The 19,699-nt window shown below is 36.1% G+C and overlaps 1 protein-coding gene across 1 annotated transcript in view; it reads left to right on the top strand.

The window, feature by feature from the left end:
* Window positions 1–17,836, top strand: part of kdm7aa (lysine (K)-specific demethylase 7Aa) — a 32,345-nt gene extending 14,509 nt beyond the window's left edge. The window contains exons 6-18 of the mRNA XM_059325709.1: window positions 587–773; window positions 1,205–1,367; window positions 6,247–6,334; window positions 7,014–7,120; window positions 7,574–7,665; window positions 7,853–7,939; window positions 9,230–9,481; window positions 9,631–9,752; window positions 10,942–11,090; window positions 11,665–11,759; window positions 12,602–12,795; window positions 14,008–14,390; window positions 15,270–17,836. Of these exons, the coding sequence (XP_059181692.1) occupies window positions 587–773; window positions 1,205–1,367; window positions 6,247–6,334; window positions 7,014–7,120; window positions 7,574–7,665; window positions 7,853–7,939; window positions 9,230–9,481; window positions 9,631–9,752; window positions 10,942–11,090; window positions 11,665–11,759; window positions 12,602–12,795; window positions 14,008–14,390; window positions 15,270–15,358 (2,008 nt within the window). The 3' untranslated portion in view covers window positions 15,359–17,836. The remainder of the gene's footprint in view (window positions 1–586; window positions 774–1,204; window positions 1,368–6,246; window positions 6,335–7,013; window positions 7,121–7,573; window positions 7,666–7,852; window positions 7,940–9,229; window positions 9,482–9,630; window positions 9,753–10,941; window positions 11,091–11,664; window positions 11,760–12,601; window positions 12,796–14,007; window positions 14,391–15,269) is intronic.
* The last annotated feature ends 1,863 nt before the right edge of the window (window positions 17,837–19,699 follow it).

The raw sequence follows: 19,699 nt of genomic DNA on the forward strand, positions 1-19,699 counted from the left end.
ATATTTACTGTATATGTTATAATATATATGTTATGACCAATATTGGATATAAATATACAATTTTAAAAACATAAATAAACACTGAAGTAAATGAACAAATACACATGAAAATAAATGAAAATTCCTTTTTATAAGTATTATAAAACTATTATTATTATTATTTTTCTTGCTCATTTACTTTATTCTTTTACAGATTAATTCTTGTGTTGTGGATTAAATTAAATTAAATTAAATTTCTGGAGCTTTCGGTTGAATCATTTTTGACAAATACATTCCTGTACACTTGCATTTAAACATTTGGAGTTGCAGTTTATTTCGAACTACTTAGTCAGTAAAAAAATAAAAAATCAGCAAATCTCAGATCAGCAGCATTCCCACTAAAGCCTGATTAATGCTGGATTTCTTTTGGTGTGATAACTTATATACATACGTAAAAAAAATTGAGCAGCAATATTTCGGCTGATACTACAATTAACATAAACGCATTAAAAAGCAAGTTAATCACGCTCAGATCATCACCAACCCTGTATTAACAACTTTATCAAAGTCTAACCTGCCTTGTGTCTCCCTCCCTCCACCCTCTAAGGATGTCAGAGCTGGTGGAGGTTCCTGACGTGGCTCAGAAGATGTCCTGGGTGGAGAACTACTGGCCCGACGACTCCTTCTTCCCCAAGCCCTTTGTCCAGAAGTACTGCCTTATGGGGGTCAAGGACAGCTACACAGATTTCCACATAGACTTCGGAGGCACCTCTGTCTGGTACCACGTTCTCTGGGTGAGTGTTTGGAAAATCATGCGAGAATTAATGACGCTCTTCCGGCCAAAAAAACGACTTGTTTGTTGTTCAATCCAAGACCATGCTTCCCTATCATTTGTCAGGCTCTAGTGATTTTTACTGTTTGTATATACTGAGGTATTTAGGACAGGCAGTCACGGCTGATTGGCTAAGACTTGCTGAAAGGTCACCCTGCTTCTCACTTCACATCTATTCATCAAGCAGCTCCGGGGGCTGCACTGCTGTGCCCATATAGATGATCTCACCCTCCCTCTTCTGTAAAACTCAAGCCGACATGAATTTCAAGCTGTTTGTGGGCGTTGTTGTTTTTTTTACAGCTGCATCACCACAGCTGCCGCGCTCCAGCAGTCACAACATCAAAGTGTCGTTGAAGTGTGGCGACTGTTAACTCCTATTCGTTTGCTTTGCAGGGTGAGAAGGTCTTCTACTTGATCAAGCCCACTCTCGCCAACCTTGCACTATATGAGGCATGGAGCTCCTCGCCCAATCAGAGTGAAGTGTTCTTCGGGGACAAAGTGGAGAAGTGCTACAAGTGTGTCGTGCCCCAAGGAACCACCCTGCTCATCCCCACAGGTCTGTTTATGCTTGTTACTTCTCACAGCCGAAGCAGCTCTAATGCTGGGTTTTATGTTGCTTTTATGCCTGTAGTTTGGATCATTTGTTGACTGGCAGTGGGTCAAACAGCACTTCACTAGTCGTGTTTTCATCAGTTAGTTTTATGTGCATTTTGAAGATTGGTATGAGAAAACCTTGATGGAAACACCAATATTCGCTGAATACTTAATGCGCTAAGCGGGAGATGGAAACACTTATTCTGAATAAGTTCTGATGTGTTGAGCATTTAACCCACATGACTGATCAGCTGTTTCCACTCTGCTGGAAGAGTGGAAGAAGCTGTTTCAGCTGTCGGCGTCTTCTGGCCATTTTCTCTGGTGAGTGGCCACAGTTGCCCGATTAACAACCTCTTCTTTGTTGTTGTTTCTCTACTTCTTCTACTGTTTAGTGACGCCTACAGCAACACATTACACTGCCATCTTCTGGCCAAAGTACGTTACTGCAGCTTTGTTTATTTGCTCTAAACCAGTTGATGCAAACGTCCCTAATTTGCAATTTCTTTAATGCAGCATTTCAAAATTTTGCTTCAGATTCACTTTAATGGAAACACGGCTACTGCTTCTTAAGTCTATATTTGTGTTCTCTGATGTCACAAAGCCAGCAGTATTGGTAATTAGGCTGCAAATCAACCATACGGTCATGGAAAAAAAATATTAGACCACCTTAGTTTTCTTCAGTTTCTTGTTTTTTTAATGCCTGGTACATTTGTTTGGATAAATATAATGATAATATGGAAAATGGCTAGATGTCAGCTCTAAAATTAAACTCTATTTTTTGAGCTATTTCTGTTATTATATTTGTCCAAACAAATGTACCTTTAGTTGTGCCAGGGATTAAAATGAAGAAAAAATTGCTTTTTCATCAATATATATATAGTCTAGAAAAGTTTATTTGTACAGCACATATAACAAACAAACCCATACATATCTTACATAAGATCTAAAAGGCATCATAAAAACGATTGCATAATAACCACACACGGTCGTCCCTATCATGCAAATAGGTTTTAAACCAGTTTAACACTGTGCCAAGTCCAACCCAGATTTCCAGTCTGTGTTGAATGCAGCACTGAGATCTAATGATACAAGACTGAGACTTTGCAACATGACTCACAGTTTTGTTTTCAAAACAAAACTCTTCATCTCTTTGCTGACATGATTTTCTGATCAGATAATTTGCTCCCACTCCATTTCATAGTGATGTTTGTTCAGAGAGAGACTGAAGTATCATCTGTCACCGGATGTAAATGATTGCCTCTGACTGTAAATTCAGAAAAAAAAGTCCTTATTAAGGATGCATGAGATTGAATTTTTTGGCTTATATACAATATTTTCCAACTAATATGGATGCCGATATATATATATGCAGATGATGTTTTCCATCTAACTGCAGAGAAGTCTTTCCTGCAGTGGAATTAAAGCCCTTAGATCTAAACAATTTTTTTCCTGTTTTTCATTTGCCTGCTCTTCTTTTGTCATAATCAATCAATCAAACTTTATTTATATAGCGCTTTTCATACATATAAATGCAACTCAAAGTGCTTTACAAAAGCCATCAGCCCGTCCAAACGTATAAAACACCCACAAACAGTGTGATAGAGGTAAACAGGACCGGAAGACAGAGTATGAAGAGATGATGCATGTATAACCTCAACATTGTATACAAGCAGGTTATTTATATCCTTTTTTTCATTACAAACCTGCTTAATACTTATTAACCACACAATATTCTACTCATTATTTCAGCTACTGCACTATCAGAATAGATCTATATGACACTAGAATGGGGTGACTGCCATGTTATTCTATTGCTCACGGCTTCTGGGATCAGGTTAGTTGCACAGCCAGAAACAGGCAGATTGTTAGGTCTGCACCAAACTAGAACCTGAAGCTGTTTTCCACATGAACTTTGGGAAATGTCTTGAGAATCATGGGCGGTCACTGTCCAGAGTTGCCCTTTCACACATGCAGCACACAACAGGAGATTGTCAAACAAGTTCTCACCTGCTGTGAATATTTGATTTGATCAAGGCAAAGGGTGGCGCCCGGGTAGACCGTGTGGAAGGCAGAATGTGAAGCAAAAACTATGCTGCAGAAATCACAGTGTTGTTCTTAAATTTGTCTTGAGATTTTGGCGTTGACCCTTACCGTCAGGAGTTCCTGAATCATGTCTGCTCTCCAGTCAGACATTTTTGTTGCCATCTTTGACCCTTCTTGACAATGACCCTTCTTCTTCTTCACTCTCAGATGTGTTTTATTCTTACGGTTTTGCTCCAGTTGGATTATATAAATGTCATCAACATGCCCCTTCACTTGCTGTTGATTCTCCACACAGTGACCTGCCATATTACTAGAGGTGGGGAAAAGAATCGATAAATCTCGATTTTGTTGCATGCTGTTAGAGGTGTTCTGGGCACGTCCAACTGGTAGGAGGCCCCGGGGAAGACCCAGAACACAGTGGAGGTATTCTATCTCTTGCCTGGCCTGTGAACGCCTCTGGGTCCCCCAGGAGGAGCTGGACTTTGTGGCTGAGGGACGTCTGGAATGCCCCGCTTAGCCTGCTGCCCCCGCTACCCGGCCCCGGATAAGCGGAGGGAAAAAAATGGATATTGTATTGATTTGTAGCCTACAAGAATCGATATTTAGTGTTCGGACAGCCGGCAGGACGCCAGTATTTTCACTGTTTTTGAGATACTGGTATCATATGAAACTAAAAGATCTAAAGAATCTATAGGCACCATGTGCGTCAGGATATCATGTCACAAAGTTGTTGAAATAAAGCTGCAAAGTTCAGCTTTTTTGATGTTTCATTCAAAATAATTCATATCAGTGAAGCTTAAAGTTTTTGAAAGTTTGATAAAATGCTGCAGTTGTTGTCGTCCAACATGTTTGATATCAGTTCAGTTAGTTTGACTGAATACTTTGTTGGTCAGTCTGTGGGTTTGACTCTCATTGTGGAGAAATCAAAAGACTGAAGTGAGATGAATAGACTAAGAATTTTCTCTTATTTGACAAAACAATTCTTGATTGAATTTAATTTTGTGGACAGAAAATGCAGTTAAACAGTTAAATCGCAATATATTGTATCGCAATACCATATTGGAAAAAATGCTTAAAATCACAATAATATTGCATCGAGACTCAAGTATTGGGATAAAAATGTATTGTTGGGCTCTGCCGATTCACACCTCTACATATTATCCATACACATGATTTCAATCAGACATTACTTAGACTGACGGGGTTCAACTGATGGGGACAGTTGCATTCTCTCCTCCTCTGGATAATGTCGAGATAAGTTCAGCGTTGCAGTGCATGTGTGAAAGGAGCTTTTAGAGTCTTGGATGGTCACCTACTTTGTGGTTTTGGACAATAACTTTCAGACTCTCAGCAACTTTTGGACCTATGTGTCACTTATGTTATAGGCCTTTCACTGTAGTTTGTGCCTGACAGCTCCTCTGCACCGCCCCAGCCGACCTGTTGTTTGTCTTTTCACATGCTTTCAAAAAGTTAAAATAATCTCTAGTCTTCCCATGGCTCCTGCCAGGAAAATACAGGCTTCTTGAAAGTCCTCTGTCATTGCCAAGGGAAAATAACAGAGAGGGAATGTCTTTCCTGAGCAACAACCCAAACAGTTCTTAATGATCATAATTGCAATGGAAACACAAAGAAAGACAGTGCCATTATGTAATATGATGAAAGTAGCAGTGCAGCCGTAGATCACAGCTTTCCTCTGCTTACATTCCTTTAAGTAGCGGTGCCGGTGTTGTTAATTAGAAGTTGTGCGAAGAGGCTAAAAAGATGTTTGTGTTTCTTGTCACTAAGTGAATATGACATGCTTTCATTCACCTAAAGCGAAGCGAATGTCTCCGGTCGTACAATTATCCATCCATCAGTCTCTCAATGGACTTTTTAAGCCGATCGAGTTCCTTTGCTCTCAGACAGGACAAAGCTCAGTTCAGCTCGTCAACTGCTGGACGTCCTCAATCAGTCTTCAAGCCATGCTTTTCTCAGCATTGTGAAGAGGAGCTTTTTGGCAGAGAGGGTGTGGAGAGGTGGGAATTAAGTGGGGGTCAGAGAGCACAGTAGGTCAGTCAACCAGTGCATTATCAGGCCTGTCTATCAGCCTCACACCAACCCCCCCAGACTCTGCTCTCTCTCACTCTGCGCTGTATAAAGAGCACTGTTTATCAGAGGGGGAGCACATCATTGTAATAAACAACCTTATCTTGTTTTTTTTTTGTTTTTTAGACCAGCCTGTGGGAGGATAAAAAGTTTTTTCTGTGTGCACATGTGGCTCTTTTGTGCATCTTCATGCATGGAAAAAAATATTAGACCATTGTTTCTTTCCAATTTCTTGTTCATTTTAATGCCTGGTACAACTAAAGGTACATTTGTTTGGACAAATATAATGATAACAACAATAGCTCAAAAGAGTTTAATTTAAGAGATGATATTGAGCCATTTTTCTTGGTTTTCTTGATCATAACCAAAATCATTATCAAGAAAACCAAGGAAAATGGCTCAATATCATCTCTTAAATTAAACTCTTATGAGCTATTTTTGTTGTTATTATTATACTTGTTCAAACAAATGTACCTTTAGTTGTACCAGGCATTAAACTGAACTAGAAACTGAAGAAAACAAGGGTGGTCTAATATTTTTTTCCATGGCTGTAAGTGCTCTAAGTAACTCCATTTATTCATGCAGATCAACATATTTGATCAGGTGCCCAGTATTAAGATGAAGCTGTCTTCTTTTTTAAGTGTGTTATTGTTGCAAGTCAGTCTAGAGGCGTGCAAGTTGTGTGAACATTTGTGCTCTGGCGCCCCCTACAGGCTGGATCCATGCTGTTCTCACCTCTCAGGATTGCATGGCGTTTGGAGGGAACTTCCTTCACAACCTCAATATTGGCATGCAGCTCAGGTAAACGACTTGCATCTCACAAAAAATATTGTCTTATTTAGAAACAAGTTTGCTTCCATGTTTTTTACTTTATCAACAAAATAATATCACAACAATAGAACTTCACTGATAGAGACCTGATTTTTCTTTTCCTTTTTTCTGCTCTTCTTTTAAAATGTTATATATTTACTTTATTTCATACCTTCTATGTATTGTATTTATTTATTTATTTATTTATTTATTACTATCATTCATTGGATGTTAATTTCCCATCTTATGCAATGAACTATGTATTCTATTTTCATCCTTTTTTAGGGCCCGAGCACCAACAGTGCAAGGACCTTATTGAAATTGAAGGAATTATTATTATTATACTTCTGGAATTTCAAATGCCTTTTTTCGGGCTTCATCATGTTTAAAAACTCACCATATTTGGTAAAATATGTCAGTCTCTGGTAGAATTTAGTTTTCAGTATTTTCTAGTCTTACTTGTATTTTATTATCAAGTGGGTTTCGTCTTCCATCTTATTTTCCTTTTAATTGTGGCATTCTGTCCCTTTTTTTCTGTTTATTCTATTTTTATGTAAAACACACAAGTGCATGTCATTTCTTTATTGTAAACCACTTTGCAGCTGCATTTTTTTCCTATGAAAAGTGCTTTTATTAATTAATATTCTGTATTTCATCTATTGGTCTGTAGGTGTTATGAGATGGAGCGTCGCCTGAAAACACCAGACCTCTTCAAGTTTCCGTACTTCGAGGCCATCTGTTGGTATGTGGCCAAGAACCTCTTGGAAACGCTAAAAGGTGAGAGTCAAACGTTTAATACGTTAAAAAAAAATACTGACATATGAATGCACAATACTAGGTGTAAGATAAAAGTTTTACATATCAGAAACTGATATGTATGTGATACTATATTTCGTAATAGACAGTGTACCCTAATTATCCAACAATAATGGTTCAAATTAAATAAATAATACAAACTAAATAAATAAATTGATGAAATAAAGCACAAAATTAAAAACACAAATGCAAGAATAAAATAAGTCCAAATATTTTAATAAATGAAACACAAATAGATGCTTAAAAACAAACCTAAATAAATCACACATGGTATTAACAGAATTTCACAACAAATTGAACAAAAGAAGATGTCACAATTACTGTCAGAGTAGTTTAAAATATGTAAAATATTTTATAAGTTTTCTGGGTTTTTCGAAGTTTTTTAATATTTGTATGTTTTTTTTCTCCTCTCAGAGCTACGAGAGGATAACTGTCCGCCACCAACCTACCTGGTGGAGGGAGTCAAGGCTTTAATCGGAGCACTGAGGACCTGGTTGAAGAGAGAGGTGAGCGCCGGCCACGCGGTTCTCACGGTCGTCTCCGTGTTCCTGCTCCTGAATATCTCCAGCTGGTTATTGTTACACAGCCGTCACTGCTGCTTGTCCTTATCTGCTGGATGTGTGTCAGCGGCCAACAACAGGCTTCTTTCTGTTCACTCCTCCCGTCTGAATGTGCTCCTCCGTGTCTTCGCAGGTGACTGAGCCCACCAGTGAGGTACCAGACCATATCAGGCCCAACCATCTCATTAAAGAGCTGACCAAGGAAATCCGCTACCTGGAGGTAAGAGATAGAGGAGGAGAGGGTTGGACCTTTTCAAACTTGATGCAGGTGTTTATGTCGGCTCTGAGAAGAGATCAGCTTCTCAACTGATGCATTTGTGCTGGTTTTAAATATAAACTTTAACATGCTAAAAAAACTGTAGCTTGTTTTTTTTCTTCTCTAGAATAACTAACAAGAGTAACTACTATAGAATAACTACTATATCTAAATTATAATTATACCAAATACTTGGTTTATTTATGCCGTTTTTCCCTATCACACTATACTTGGTCTTTGGGTATTTGTTACTGCAGTTTTTTTTCTTAAATGTAGTGATATATTTAAGGAGTAGTAATATAGTAGTAATATATTTTAAACTCAGTTAAAACAATAATGTGTTGTTGTTGTTTATAATAATAATAAATATATTAAATATGTTTTGAAAAACATTAGTTCCATGTGCACCAAAATAAATATAACAAAATTATTAATAATATTAATTATTCATATTATTATTATCGTTATTACATATAACAAATATACATAATATAAAGTATTTTCAGATTTTTTAAATTATTATTAATAGTAATAATAATAATAATAATAATGACAATGACAACAGTAACAATAATAAATATAATATAGATATAGATATATATATATATATATATATATATATATATATAGATATATATATAGATATATATATAGATATAGATATATATATATATCTATATCTATCTATATCTATATATATATAAATATAGATAGATATATATAGATAGATATATAGATATATAGATATATAGATATATAGATATATAGATAGATATAGATATATATAGATATATATAGATATATATAGATATATATAGATATATATAGATATATATAGATATATATAGATATATATATGGATATATGGATATATAGATATATATATGGATATATGGATATATAGATATAGATATAGATAGATATATAGATATATCTATATATCTATCTATATATCTATCTATATATATATCTATATATATATATATATATCTCTATCTATCTATATATCTATATATCTATCTCTATCTATCTCTATCTCTATCTCTATCTCTATCTCTATCTATATCTATCTTATCTATCTTATCTATCTTATCTATCTATCTAAATAATTCACTCTACGTACATAAAAATACAACTTTGGCCAGCCACACACAGGATACGCAGGACAGCCACACTGTCAGCTTGTGATTAGGACTTTAAAAATATAAATAAACTTTAAAAAAACTTTCCATTCTGTTTCATTTCCACCAACAGGAGGAACCGGTCAGCGGTAGCAAGCCAGTGAAATCTCAGGGAAGTGGGTGTGGAGTCGTGCCTGGAGTAAACGCCTGCCCAGCCACTCGCGCCACGCTGGAGAGGCTGTGCCAGGCCCGGCAGGCGAGGAGGGCGGCCCGGCGGCTGAGGGAGCAGCAGCGGCAGGCCCCCAAAGTGCCCTCCAACCTGGACATCCTGGAGCAGCACACCAGGGAGGTGCTGAGGAGGCTGGAGGTGGGACCGCTGGAGGAGGTGAGTCACTGTTTACTGACAGCAGCACTCACAGTTACACTTTTTATGAAGCAGAAATGTAGCTCAGGGAAGATGCTCTATAAGTGTAACATGTGGACTAAAATGTGTCAAAAATAGTTTATTGACTGACGCTCGTCTGCTCGACTCAGGATGCGGCGTTCTGTGCCAAGGTTCGTGGGAAGCTCAACAAAGTGTCGACTGCATCAGCAGCTGCAGAGACTATAGAGGAAAACCACCTCCGACTAATGCTGGTCAACGGCAGGATTATCAGGTAAGAGCTCACTGCTGTTGGTGTTTGTGCTGCTTATTAATCAGGGCTCAGCGGTCATATGCACAGAATCTCTCAACCTAAATGTGGGGAAAGTGTAGGCAGCTGTAAATAAAAAAAAAATGTTTTTAATTAATTTATTTTAATTTTAGGATGTGCTTTTTTTCACTTTATTTTGTTACAAGTATGAGTTAAAAAAAACTTTATAATAACAAAAAAATGATATAAGATGATATAAAAAATTATAAACACAAATGTGAGAAGTAAGAATTATTATTATATTGGTATTATAATAATAATAATAATAATAATAGTAACATCAGTAATCATAGTATTATAATAAAATTATAATTTTAATATGATTATTATTAGGAAATAAATAAATGCAGTGTAATATAATTCTCATAATAATAAAAGGGAGAAAATAAATGGTTCTTTAAACTTTAGGATATGTTTTCACCTCATTTTGTTACAGGTATGAGTTAAAAAAGCAAACAGCAAAACAAAATAATTAACACAAATATGAAAACTAAGAAAGTAAATTAGTATAACAGTTCTTATAATAGTTTCATAATCAAATAACAATTTGAATATTTTATTATTAGGAAATAAATAAATGCAATGTAAAAAAGTTCTAATAATAATACAAGGGACAAAACAATAAAAAAATAAATAAAATAAGTTGATGGGGCTAGCAGTGATGCCTTTTCAAGCAATAATTGCATATATTAATCGTAGAAATACACATTTATCCTATTATTTACATGCAGATCATTCAAGTGTATTGTAAAAGAGTCACTAGTGATAAATCAGCGGCTGGCAGACATTAATGAAGCTGCTCTCATTTCATTTTTATTTTGGAGTTCTTCCAAGGAAAGTACTCTGAGGATTTCTATCCTTCCAGTTTTATTAAAAACATAAAATGAGAAAACCTTGAGCACCAACTCAAAGAACTGCATCGCATAACACACCATAAATTATAACAGAAACTAGAGTCAGAAAGGTGCAATTTAAATAACATAAAATTGGCCTTTTATGAAGGAAATGAAACAACAGGGGAGTTAAATTGCAAAGATAAACCCTCAGTTTAATTGAGATTATAGTAGAGATGTTTAAAGACACAGCGTTATGATGATGTGAATCTTTCTATCTCATAATTTTTCATCTTTCACACATGGATGTTTGTGTGCAGAGATATGAGGCGGCCAGGCAGCAGCCCGGTGAAGACGGAGGGTGATCGGTCCTCCGTTGGCCCACCAAAGAGTTGTGTGAACATCAAGTCTGAGAGGACAGAAGACGGTCAGGAGCTGCACAGAATGGTGGACAAACCCATACTCCTCAGTAAGTCCCCAGGGGCTACTTACTGCTTGAAATCCTTGAAAATGCTTGAATTTAATGTTGTATTTTCGAGGTTTAAAAAGTGCTTTTGGGAAAGTTTCTCATTTTGAGATAAGTCAATTTTTTAAAATAAATAATTATTTTGAGGTAATATTGGTTTTTGGATAAAGTGCTTGTAAATGCTTGAAATTCCTACTGTATTTCTCTTGCAATCTGACTATATCCATCTATAGACTATAGATAATCACATGTTCAATGTAAAAATAATGAGTAGCCTATCTGAAATGAAGACCGTTCCTCCTAAAAGTGTAATACCATCGCTGTTGGTATGGTTCAGTGAAATCTCCCCCTTTTAGTATGTAAGTACTCATCTAAAACATGCAATTTACAACAGGTGTAAGATACTGGAAAAGCTTGAAAATATACCTTTAAAGTCCTTGAAAAATGCTTGAATTTGACCACTGCTAAAGTGTATGAACCCTGACTATTTTATTATTATTATTGAATCCATATTTTAGCCTTCCAGTGTGTTGTTGGTCAGTGTTTTGAGCTGGTGGGGTGTTTCTGTGTTTCTCAGGCGGTCTGCAGAGGGTGAAGACTGAACTCAGGGAAGAAGTCTCAGGACACTCCAGTGTGTCAGACGTGGATTCAGACGGTGACTCTCCCACAGAGGTAAACACACTGAGCAGACAAACAGCATCTGATGTCATAATACTTTGACTTATGTGAAACATATTTTGAGGGGGAAATACTTTTAGGAGTTTTGTTGGAGTTTTATTATACCTCCATAATCATTATTGGTAGAGTATCAGTAAAGGCTTAGTTATTAATCTGATTTTAGTTTCAATTATAATGTAATTGAATTATTTTGGTGTAATTTATTTTCATGTATTTTGTATATTAAATTAATTGGGGTGTGGAACAGCAATTAAGTGATCTTATTTTTTTTATTATTATGTTTATGCTATTAAAACAATTTATATATGTTTTCTTTATATTTATTAATTATTCTTCATTTAATTTATCTAATTTAATTATATATATATGTGTGTTTATTTATTTATTTTACTTTTTTAAATTGGATTTATTTATAACTAACAATATAATTCAACTTTTTAAAAAAAGACTTCAAAAATAAAAATGCAATTAAATAAACGCATGATTTTTCCAAACTTTACAAGCATGCAAAGCAATAATAAAAGTAAGAAAATATTTGTTAGTTAAAAAAACCCATCATAAAATAAATAATACACTGTAAGGTAATAATTAACAACATGCAACACAGAAGCAGACAGTACACAGAGATAAAAGGCTACAAAAAAATGACATTAAACAATTAAAGACATTCATGCAAATACAGAACGTTTGAGCTGGAAAGTGATGCATTAGATGCTTTTTGGGGAGCAGAATTACAAATCAAACAGGCAATAATGTCACACAGATATTCCACATCGATCATTGACTTTTTACGCTGTCGATTCTGATGCATCTTCTTTTTCTTCCTGCCGCTGCAGCGAAAAGCCTCGTCGTCTTCGTCTTCATCGTCGTCTTCGTCATCGTCGTCCTCTTCCGATGACGATTCAGGGAGTTCCCAGGAGGACGAGGATGAGGAGGAGAGGGGCTCGTCTCAGCTGAGAGGCTCAGGGCACACCATAGAGCTGGACCAGTCTGGCCAGAAACTCAGGCACAAACACAAACCACTCAAACGGTGAGAGAACAAAAACAAAATGCATGAAAAGAAAAACGGTCCCGTTATTATTGAAACCCATTTCAACCAGCGTGACGAAGAGAAAAAGGATCCGATGAATCATTATAAAAAGAAACTGTAAACTCGTATTACAAAATAATAAGAAAATTTGTTAAAATAATGACTTACTATCTCAAAATAACGATTTGGTGTTCCTTATTGTTTTGGAGATACTGAGACATTATTAAGAGGAAGTTTCTCATTGTTTTATATACTTTAATTAGTATTTAAACATAGTTTCAGACTAATGTTTAATGTCAATATTTTTACATAATGAGTCAATATTTTTACATAATAATGAGTCAATATATTTACATAATATTGAGTCAATATTTTTACATAATGATTCAATATTTTTACATAATATTGAGTCATTAATTTGAGGTAATAAGTTATTTTGAAATCAATCATTATTTTTAGATAATAGCTAATTATTTTTGAGAAGCCTTTTTTTAATGACTTAGTCTCTCAAAATAATGACATAATATTTTGAGAGGCTCAGTCATTACATTTTCGAAAGTTTCTAATTCTGAGATAAGTCATTATTTTAAAATAAGAATAAATAATTATTTTGAGGTAATACGTTCTTTTGAAATAAGTCATTTTTGGATAATAAGTTATTAATTTTAGATAAGTCATTATATTTGGATAAGTAGTTATTTTTAGATAATACGTCATTATTTTTAGATGAGTAATTATTTTTAGATAGTGTTTCATTTTGAGAGAGGTAAATATTTTGATGTGATAGGTCAATATTTTTACGTAATATGGAGTCATTTTTACATAAGAATAAATCATTATTTTGAGGTAATAAGTTCTTTTGAAATAGGTCATTATTTTTAGATTATAATGGCGTAGTCTCTCAAATAATGACTTATTATTATTATTTTAAAATAAAATCAGTATTTTGAAAAAAAGTATTTTAAGATACTATATATTAAAAAAAATTCGGAAAGTTTCTCATTTTGAGATAAGTCATTATTTTGAGATTCAATGTAATGATTTAATCGTTTTTCATCCCAAGTTTCATTATAGAGTTCTAATTCTCTTCTTATTTTTCTCTCACTGGAAGAAATGGACTTCTGTACATCGCTGCACCCCTCAACGCTCACACTTTTTTTGTGCACAGTGAGAGTTTGTAAGTAATGGAGTCTCTCCTTCTCCTCCTCACAGAGAACGTCCTACCTCACCCAGCACAGAAGAGGCCATTCAGGGGATGCTGTCCATGGCGGGTCTGCTGTGCTCCTCCGAGCCCGAGAAGGTGGCCTCGTCCCAGGAGCCGTGGTGGTCCGGCTCGGGCCAGTGCTCGCCGCTGGAGCGCCGGGAGGAGGCGCAGCACCAGCACCGCCTGCAGGGGGACAAGAGCCCCATGGACAGCCAGGGCAACAGCAGCGAGGCCTGGGACAATCAGGGGCTCCCCAGCCCGCTCAGCCGGAGCCACGGCGGCAGCCCCGAGACGGACTACCAGTACTGTGACCCCTCCATGTCTCCACCGCTGCACCCCTCCAAGAGGCACGCCCCCAACCCCCCACCTATCAGCAATCAGGCCACCAAAGGTTCGGAAATCACATCTTTGTTTGATCATTTTAAGTGAAAATGCTTATAGTTTTCTGGTTTGAGCTTCTAAAACCGGGGGAGGCAACCTGCGGCTCTGGGGCCACATGGGGCCCTTCAGGCCGTCTGTAGTGTCTCCATGTAGCTGTCACAAAAAAAATTATACGAAATCAAACGGTTATTTCTTTTCATTTTGTTACAGATATGACTTTTTAAAAAAGTAATATTTGAATATTTTCATTACTAGGAAATAAATAACTGCAATGTCATAAAATTATTATAATAATAATAAAATGGAGAAAACAATTTTGTTTTTTTACCTAATTTTGTTACAGGTTAAATTAAATTAAAAAAATAATAATAATTAGAAAAATAATAATAGCAAAACAAAATAATAAACACAAATATGCAAAGTTAGAAATTAAATTATTATTAATAATAATAATAGTTTTATAATAAAATAAGTTGAATATTTTCATTATTAACATTAAGTCAATGAAAATAAATAAATGCTCAAGTATGACCTATTTATAATGTTGGTAGACTAATTTAGACTTAGTAGGCTGTTTAGTTTTCATTTTAAGGCTCAAAATAAGGTTTGCAGCTCCAATCTAACTCCAAGGCCAACTGTGGCTTTTTTGTTAGTAAAGGTTGCAGACCCATTATATTTTTTTTATATTTTATTATAAAATGTGAACATATCCTGTAAGTAAATGGTATCCTTTTGAGGCTTATGTCAACTTATCTGACAATTTATAGACTCAATAGATGACCAATAAATTGTTTTCCCCCCATTAGTAGATATGCATTGTAAGATTTATCTCCCTTTATGCTTAATTCTAATGCCTTTCAATTTTTCTTATGTGTGTTTTTTTTTTCAGGCAAGCGGCCCAAAAAAGGAATGGCCACAGCCAAGCAGAGACTGGGGAAGATCCTGAAACTCAACAGACACAATCGCGTCTTTGTGTAACACTCCAAATCCTCAAAAGCAAAAATGATGCTTTGGGGGACATTTTCTTGAAGAAAAAAAAAGAAACATTGGTGTATTTGTTACCGGACACTTTTGTGCTGTAGTAAATGGAGAAAGAGAGAAAAAACACTGCCTGGAGAGACTACCGTAACTGAACGAATCTTGACACGTAAAAAAAAAAAAAAACACGCTCACTGTGCATGCTTAGGAGACAGGGTAATGGATTTGAAATAAGCAAGTGCACGTCTTCACCACAAGCACACTAAGAACAAAACGGAAAGGAGCTACGGGAAGCGGAGAGGGACAAGCATGTTGTGAAATGTTTCTGCTGCAGGGAAAAGGTGGACTGAAGCTCCTGCTGGCATTCAAATGGACAAATGAGATGTAGGAGGTCTACCAAACGAACATCAAAAACGCTTCTTGCTTCGCTGGGGAGCAGCTTCTGATGCCAAGATCATCCGCGTCATACTTTAAAGGGATAGTTCGCCTTTTTCTTGGAGTGGTGATGTATGAGTTCCTTATCACTAGTCGGTGTGTTGCTACAGTAGATGGCGGTTTGGACGCCCCCAGTTTGGAGCACAAACTGTATATAAACGTGGACGACAAGAAAGTCCTTTAAAAGTTCAAAACACCTTGATCGCCCCCTGGTGGCTGGCTGCAGTACAGGTCATAAACCCTGTCATTCAGATGGGGAATGAGCCAAACTAAAACCACAAAGTCATTTTTAAATAGTTCTTATCACACTGATTTACAATACAAGTGTTTATTTTTCTTTTAAGTTTAGCTTTAATTTCTTATTTGATGCTATAAAACCTCTTTCTCTGGACTGGGGGGCAGCATCAAAACATATTTTTGCCCCCCTAAAAGAAAAATCAGATCAATTGTATTTATGTTTTACAATTCTGAGAATGTTTTTCACAGCTTTACCGTGCTGTCACACAGCCCTGTTTTCAGTTTATGTATGCTGTTTTCGATGCTCTTTAAAGCCGCCAGACTCCATTGACAAAAACAGTAATTTAACCTCACAGACTGTGAGTTGCTGGTCGATAGCTGCCTCGATCAGTTCGTCTGTTTGTGTTATTGTGTCACTTTGGGTGATTTTAAAAGGATTAATTCAGATTCACACAGTCACACAGCAAGACTAGGTCAAAACCTAATATTTGGCTGTGCTGTCTGTTACAGGAATAGTTAATGGTAGTGTCTATGGTGTGAATATTTTCGGATATTTAAGCAGTTGGTATGCTTTTATCCCAGTAATACAAACAAAAACTAAGGTTCATAATAACCTTTTCAAATTAAATGAGTGAAGTTAAAGCAGTGTCATTATGAGGCCAATGACAGATTAGATAACATTAGATAACACTTTATTGATCCCACATTGGGGAAATTCACTTGTCACATCAGCAAAAACAAGCAAAATGTGTAATAAATATATGTAGTAGAAGTTTGAATGAAAAATCAAGATTATGATGCCATTATTATAACATGTTAAAACAGTCACATACACACCCTTGTGTAGGGCTGACCTCAGAAACCAAAACAGACCAATCAATCGAGGCTTGCAACTCCTGTATTCTGTAAGGTAAAATTAACGTTTTTGTCAATGGAGTCTGGTGGCTTTGAAGAGAGCTTGGACAACAGCTTCCTTTTATAGAAAGATTTCTTAGGTGGTTAAAATATGTTTTGCTGCAGCTCCTGTGTCAGTATTCCTGCCTGCAGCCAAACTTCCACCATCTACAGTATAGACCGACTCTAGATAAGCACCTCATACAACCTCACTTCAATGAATCCAAACCATCCCTTTATTATTTCCTCTCTCTGCTGAACCACCCTCTGCACAAGCTTCACTTGCTTCACGGCGATCTGCGACGAACTGAACCGGGACGGAGGAGCAGATGAAACGGAGCTGTAAATCTCTAGCAGGGTCTCTCTTATTTTATTTTTTTGTTCTCCTCTGGCTCTGAAAAGGGGGAAACGAGGTGCTAAGGAGGTGAAGCGCGGTGAACTGAAATTTCAAAATGGTGCTTATTGTTTGTACTTCTCCACTCATGCTTGTCCCTTCCAGCCCTGATTACCCCCCCACCCCCCTTTTATCTCAGTCACACCAGCAATAATGACTTTTGAGGAGAGAGGAAAAGAGAGAGAGGCAGCACTTTGGTGCATTCGTCCCCCCTGGACTCGTAGAACAATCTGAGTAGATGCATTACAGACTTTAAACTCTCACGTCGGCACTGTGTTGTCTGATAATTAGAGTTTCTGAGTGATTCCGGCTGCTCAAAGTGCTGCCTCTCCGAATTTGTTTAAAATAGGAATTACGAGTCATTCGCTCTCGAGGACGACGAAATGACTCCCGCTTAATTTATTTCTCGTTTTATCTATGTTGTTGATTTTTTTTAATGTGTTATTTTTATGGATTCTGAATGATGTATTTATTAATTGAAAGAGATAATGATTTTATTATATTTTGACCCTAAAGCCTCAGCTATTCTGAGGGTGTTTTTTCTCCTCCTTCATAGGGTTAATTTTCTCTTTTTTAAACTTTAACACATACTTTTTTTGTAAATGTGGATGTTTTAGAGTTCATGTGATCATCATCTGTTGAGTAGCAATTTACCTACAAATCTTTTATTACCTTCTATTCTGTCACAACTCTTCTCTACTTCTCCCCGTCCCTCCTGTCGGATAGATCCTGTGTTGATTCTTGTCTGTTCTGGTTTCCTCTTCTCCCTGTAGCCAGACGTGTTGGGCTATGTGCGAATAGAAACTAGGTTAGGTTGAGAAAAACGTCAACTTCCATGTCTAAAACCTGAGCTTTTTTCAGCTAGTGCCAGTTATCGTTTAGCAAAAAAAAAAACACAAAAAAAAGTATTCTGAGCCACTGTGGTCGATCCAAAGTAGTCGATGCATTCAGAAGAAGTCTGTGGAACTTCAACGGGATGAGTGAGGTTTTTTTTTTTTAAAAAGAAAAAAATAACAGCAGTGCTGATGTGAGATGTGTGTTTTGCTCGGGGTGCGCAGTTCTTCACTCTCAGGGAATGATGCCATGGACATAACCTTCGATTAACCACCAGCCACGTCATGGATGCAGACAGGATGTTTTCTCAGCACTCGACTCGCGCAAGACTTTAAAAAAAAAAAAAAAAAAAGATTCACCTCCTGCTTTTTGCAGCTGCTGAGGTTTGTTTTTCTGTTTTGTATTTTTGAATCATTGCTCAAAATTATTTCATGGTCGTGGTTTTTTCGAGTTGTAACGATAAGCTGTGCTTTAACCAGTCAGTCATTGTACCTTTTTTAAGGATACAACTTCTGTTAACATGAACTAAGTATTGTCCCCCCACTGCTTCTTAAAGGGACAGTGACACAAAAATCTAAAATGCTTATTCTTTTTCCTCAATGTAGCTGTTTGGTGTTGGTGTCAGTGTTTTGGATGTGCAGCACATGGTTTGTGTTGCTCAAAGCGCCAAAAATTGACCCATTTAGTGCGAGATAATCCACAAACTTTATTTTGAACAGTTTCATGTCGGAACTATTTTTAAAAAAAATTAACCACACCTGTGAACTGAATCACTACATCTGCTCAGACGAGAAGCTTCTGACAGCTCAAGATGTAAACATTAAGGCCGTCCTCCTCCAAAAAAGTTGGGACGCTATGAAAAATGTAAAAAAAATAATTTGCAAATACTTTTTCATCTACTTTCATTTGAAAACGGTTAAAAATAGATATTTAATGTTACATCTGATTATATTAAAACGCGTTTTTGTAAATACATATACAGGTGCATCTCAATAAATTAGAATATCAAAGAAAAGTTAATTTATGCCAGTAATTTAATTCAAAAAGTGGAACTACAAGGTCTGTGGATTATCTCCAGTAACCAGGTTATGATTTTTGGAAAGAGACATTGCTGTGGAGTTTTCATGTGTTATTTCTTAGTACTTTGAGCAGTTAAATGCCATATACAGCCATGGAAAAAATGATAAAAACACCCTTGTTTTCTTCAATTTCTTGTTCATTTTAATGCCTGTTACAACTAAAGGTACATTTGTTTGGACAAATATAATAACAATATCTGGTAAGAGTTTAATTTAAGAGCTGATATCTAGACATTTTTCATGGCTTTTTTGATGATTATTTTTGGTTATTAAGAAAACCATGGAAAATGTCTAGATATCAGCTATTTTTGTTTTCATTATATTAGCCCAAACAAATGCACCTTTAATTGTACCAGGCATTAAAATGAACAATAAAGCGGATATCTCTGCAGTCAATAAGTAAAAACACTCTGCATCAAAACAATCCAGATCCAGAACTAGCACTACAAGTTAGAGGAAAAATGTGTA

Source organism: Centropristis striata, chromosome 22 (genome assembly GCF_030273125.1).
Source record: "Centropristis striata isolate RG_2023a ecotype Rhode Island chromosome 22, C.striata_1.0, whole genome shotgun sequence".
Taxonomy (NCBI): Eukaryota; Metazoa; Chordata; class Actinopteri; order Perciformes; family Serranidae; genus Centropristis; species Centropristis striata.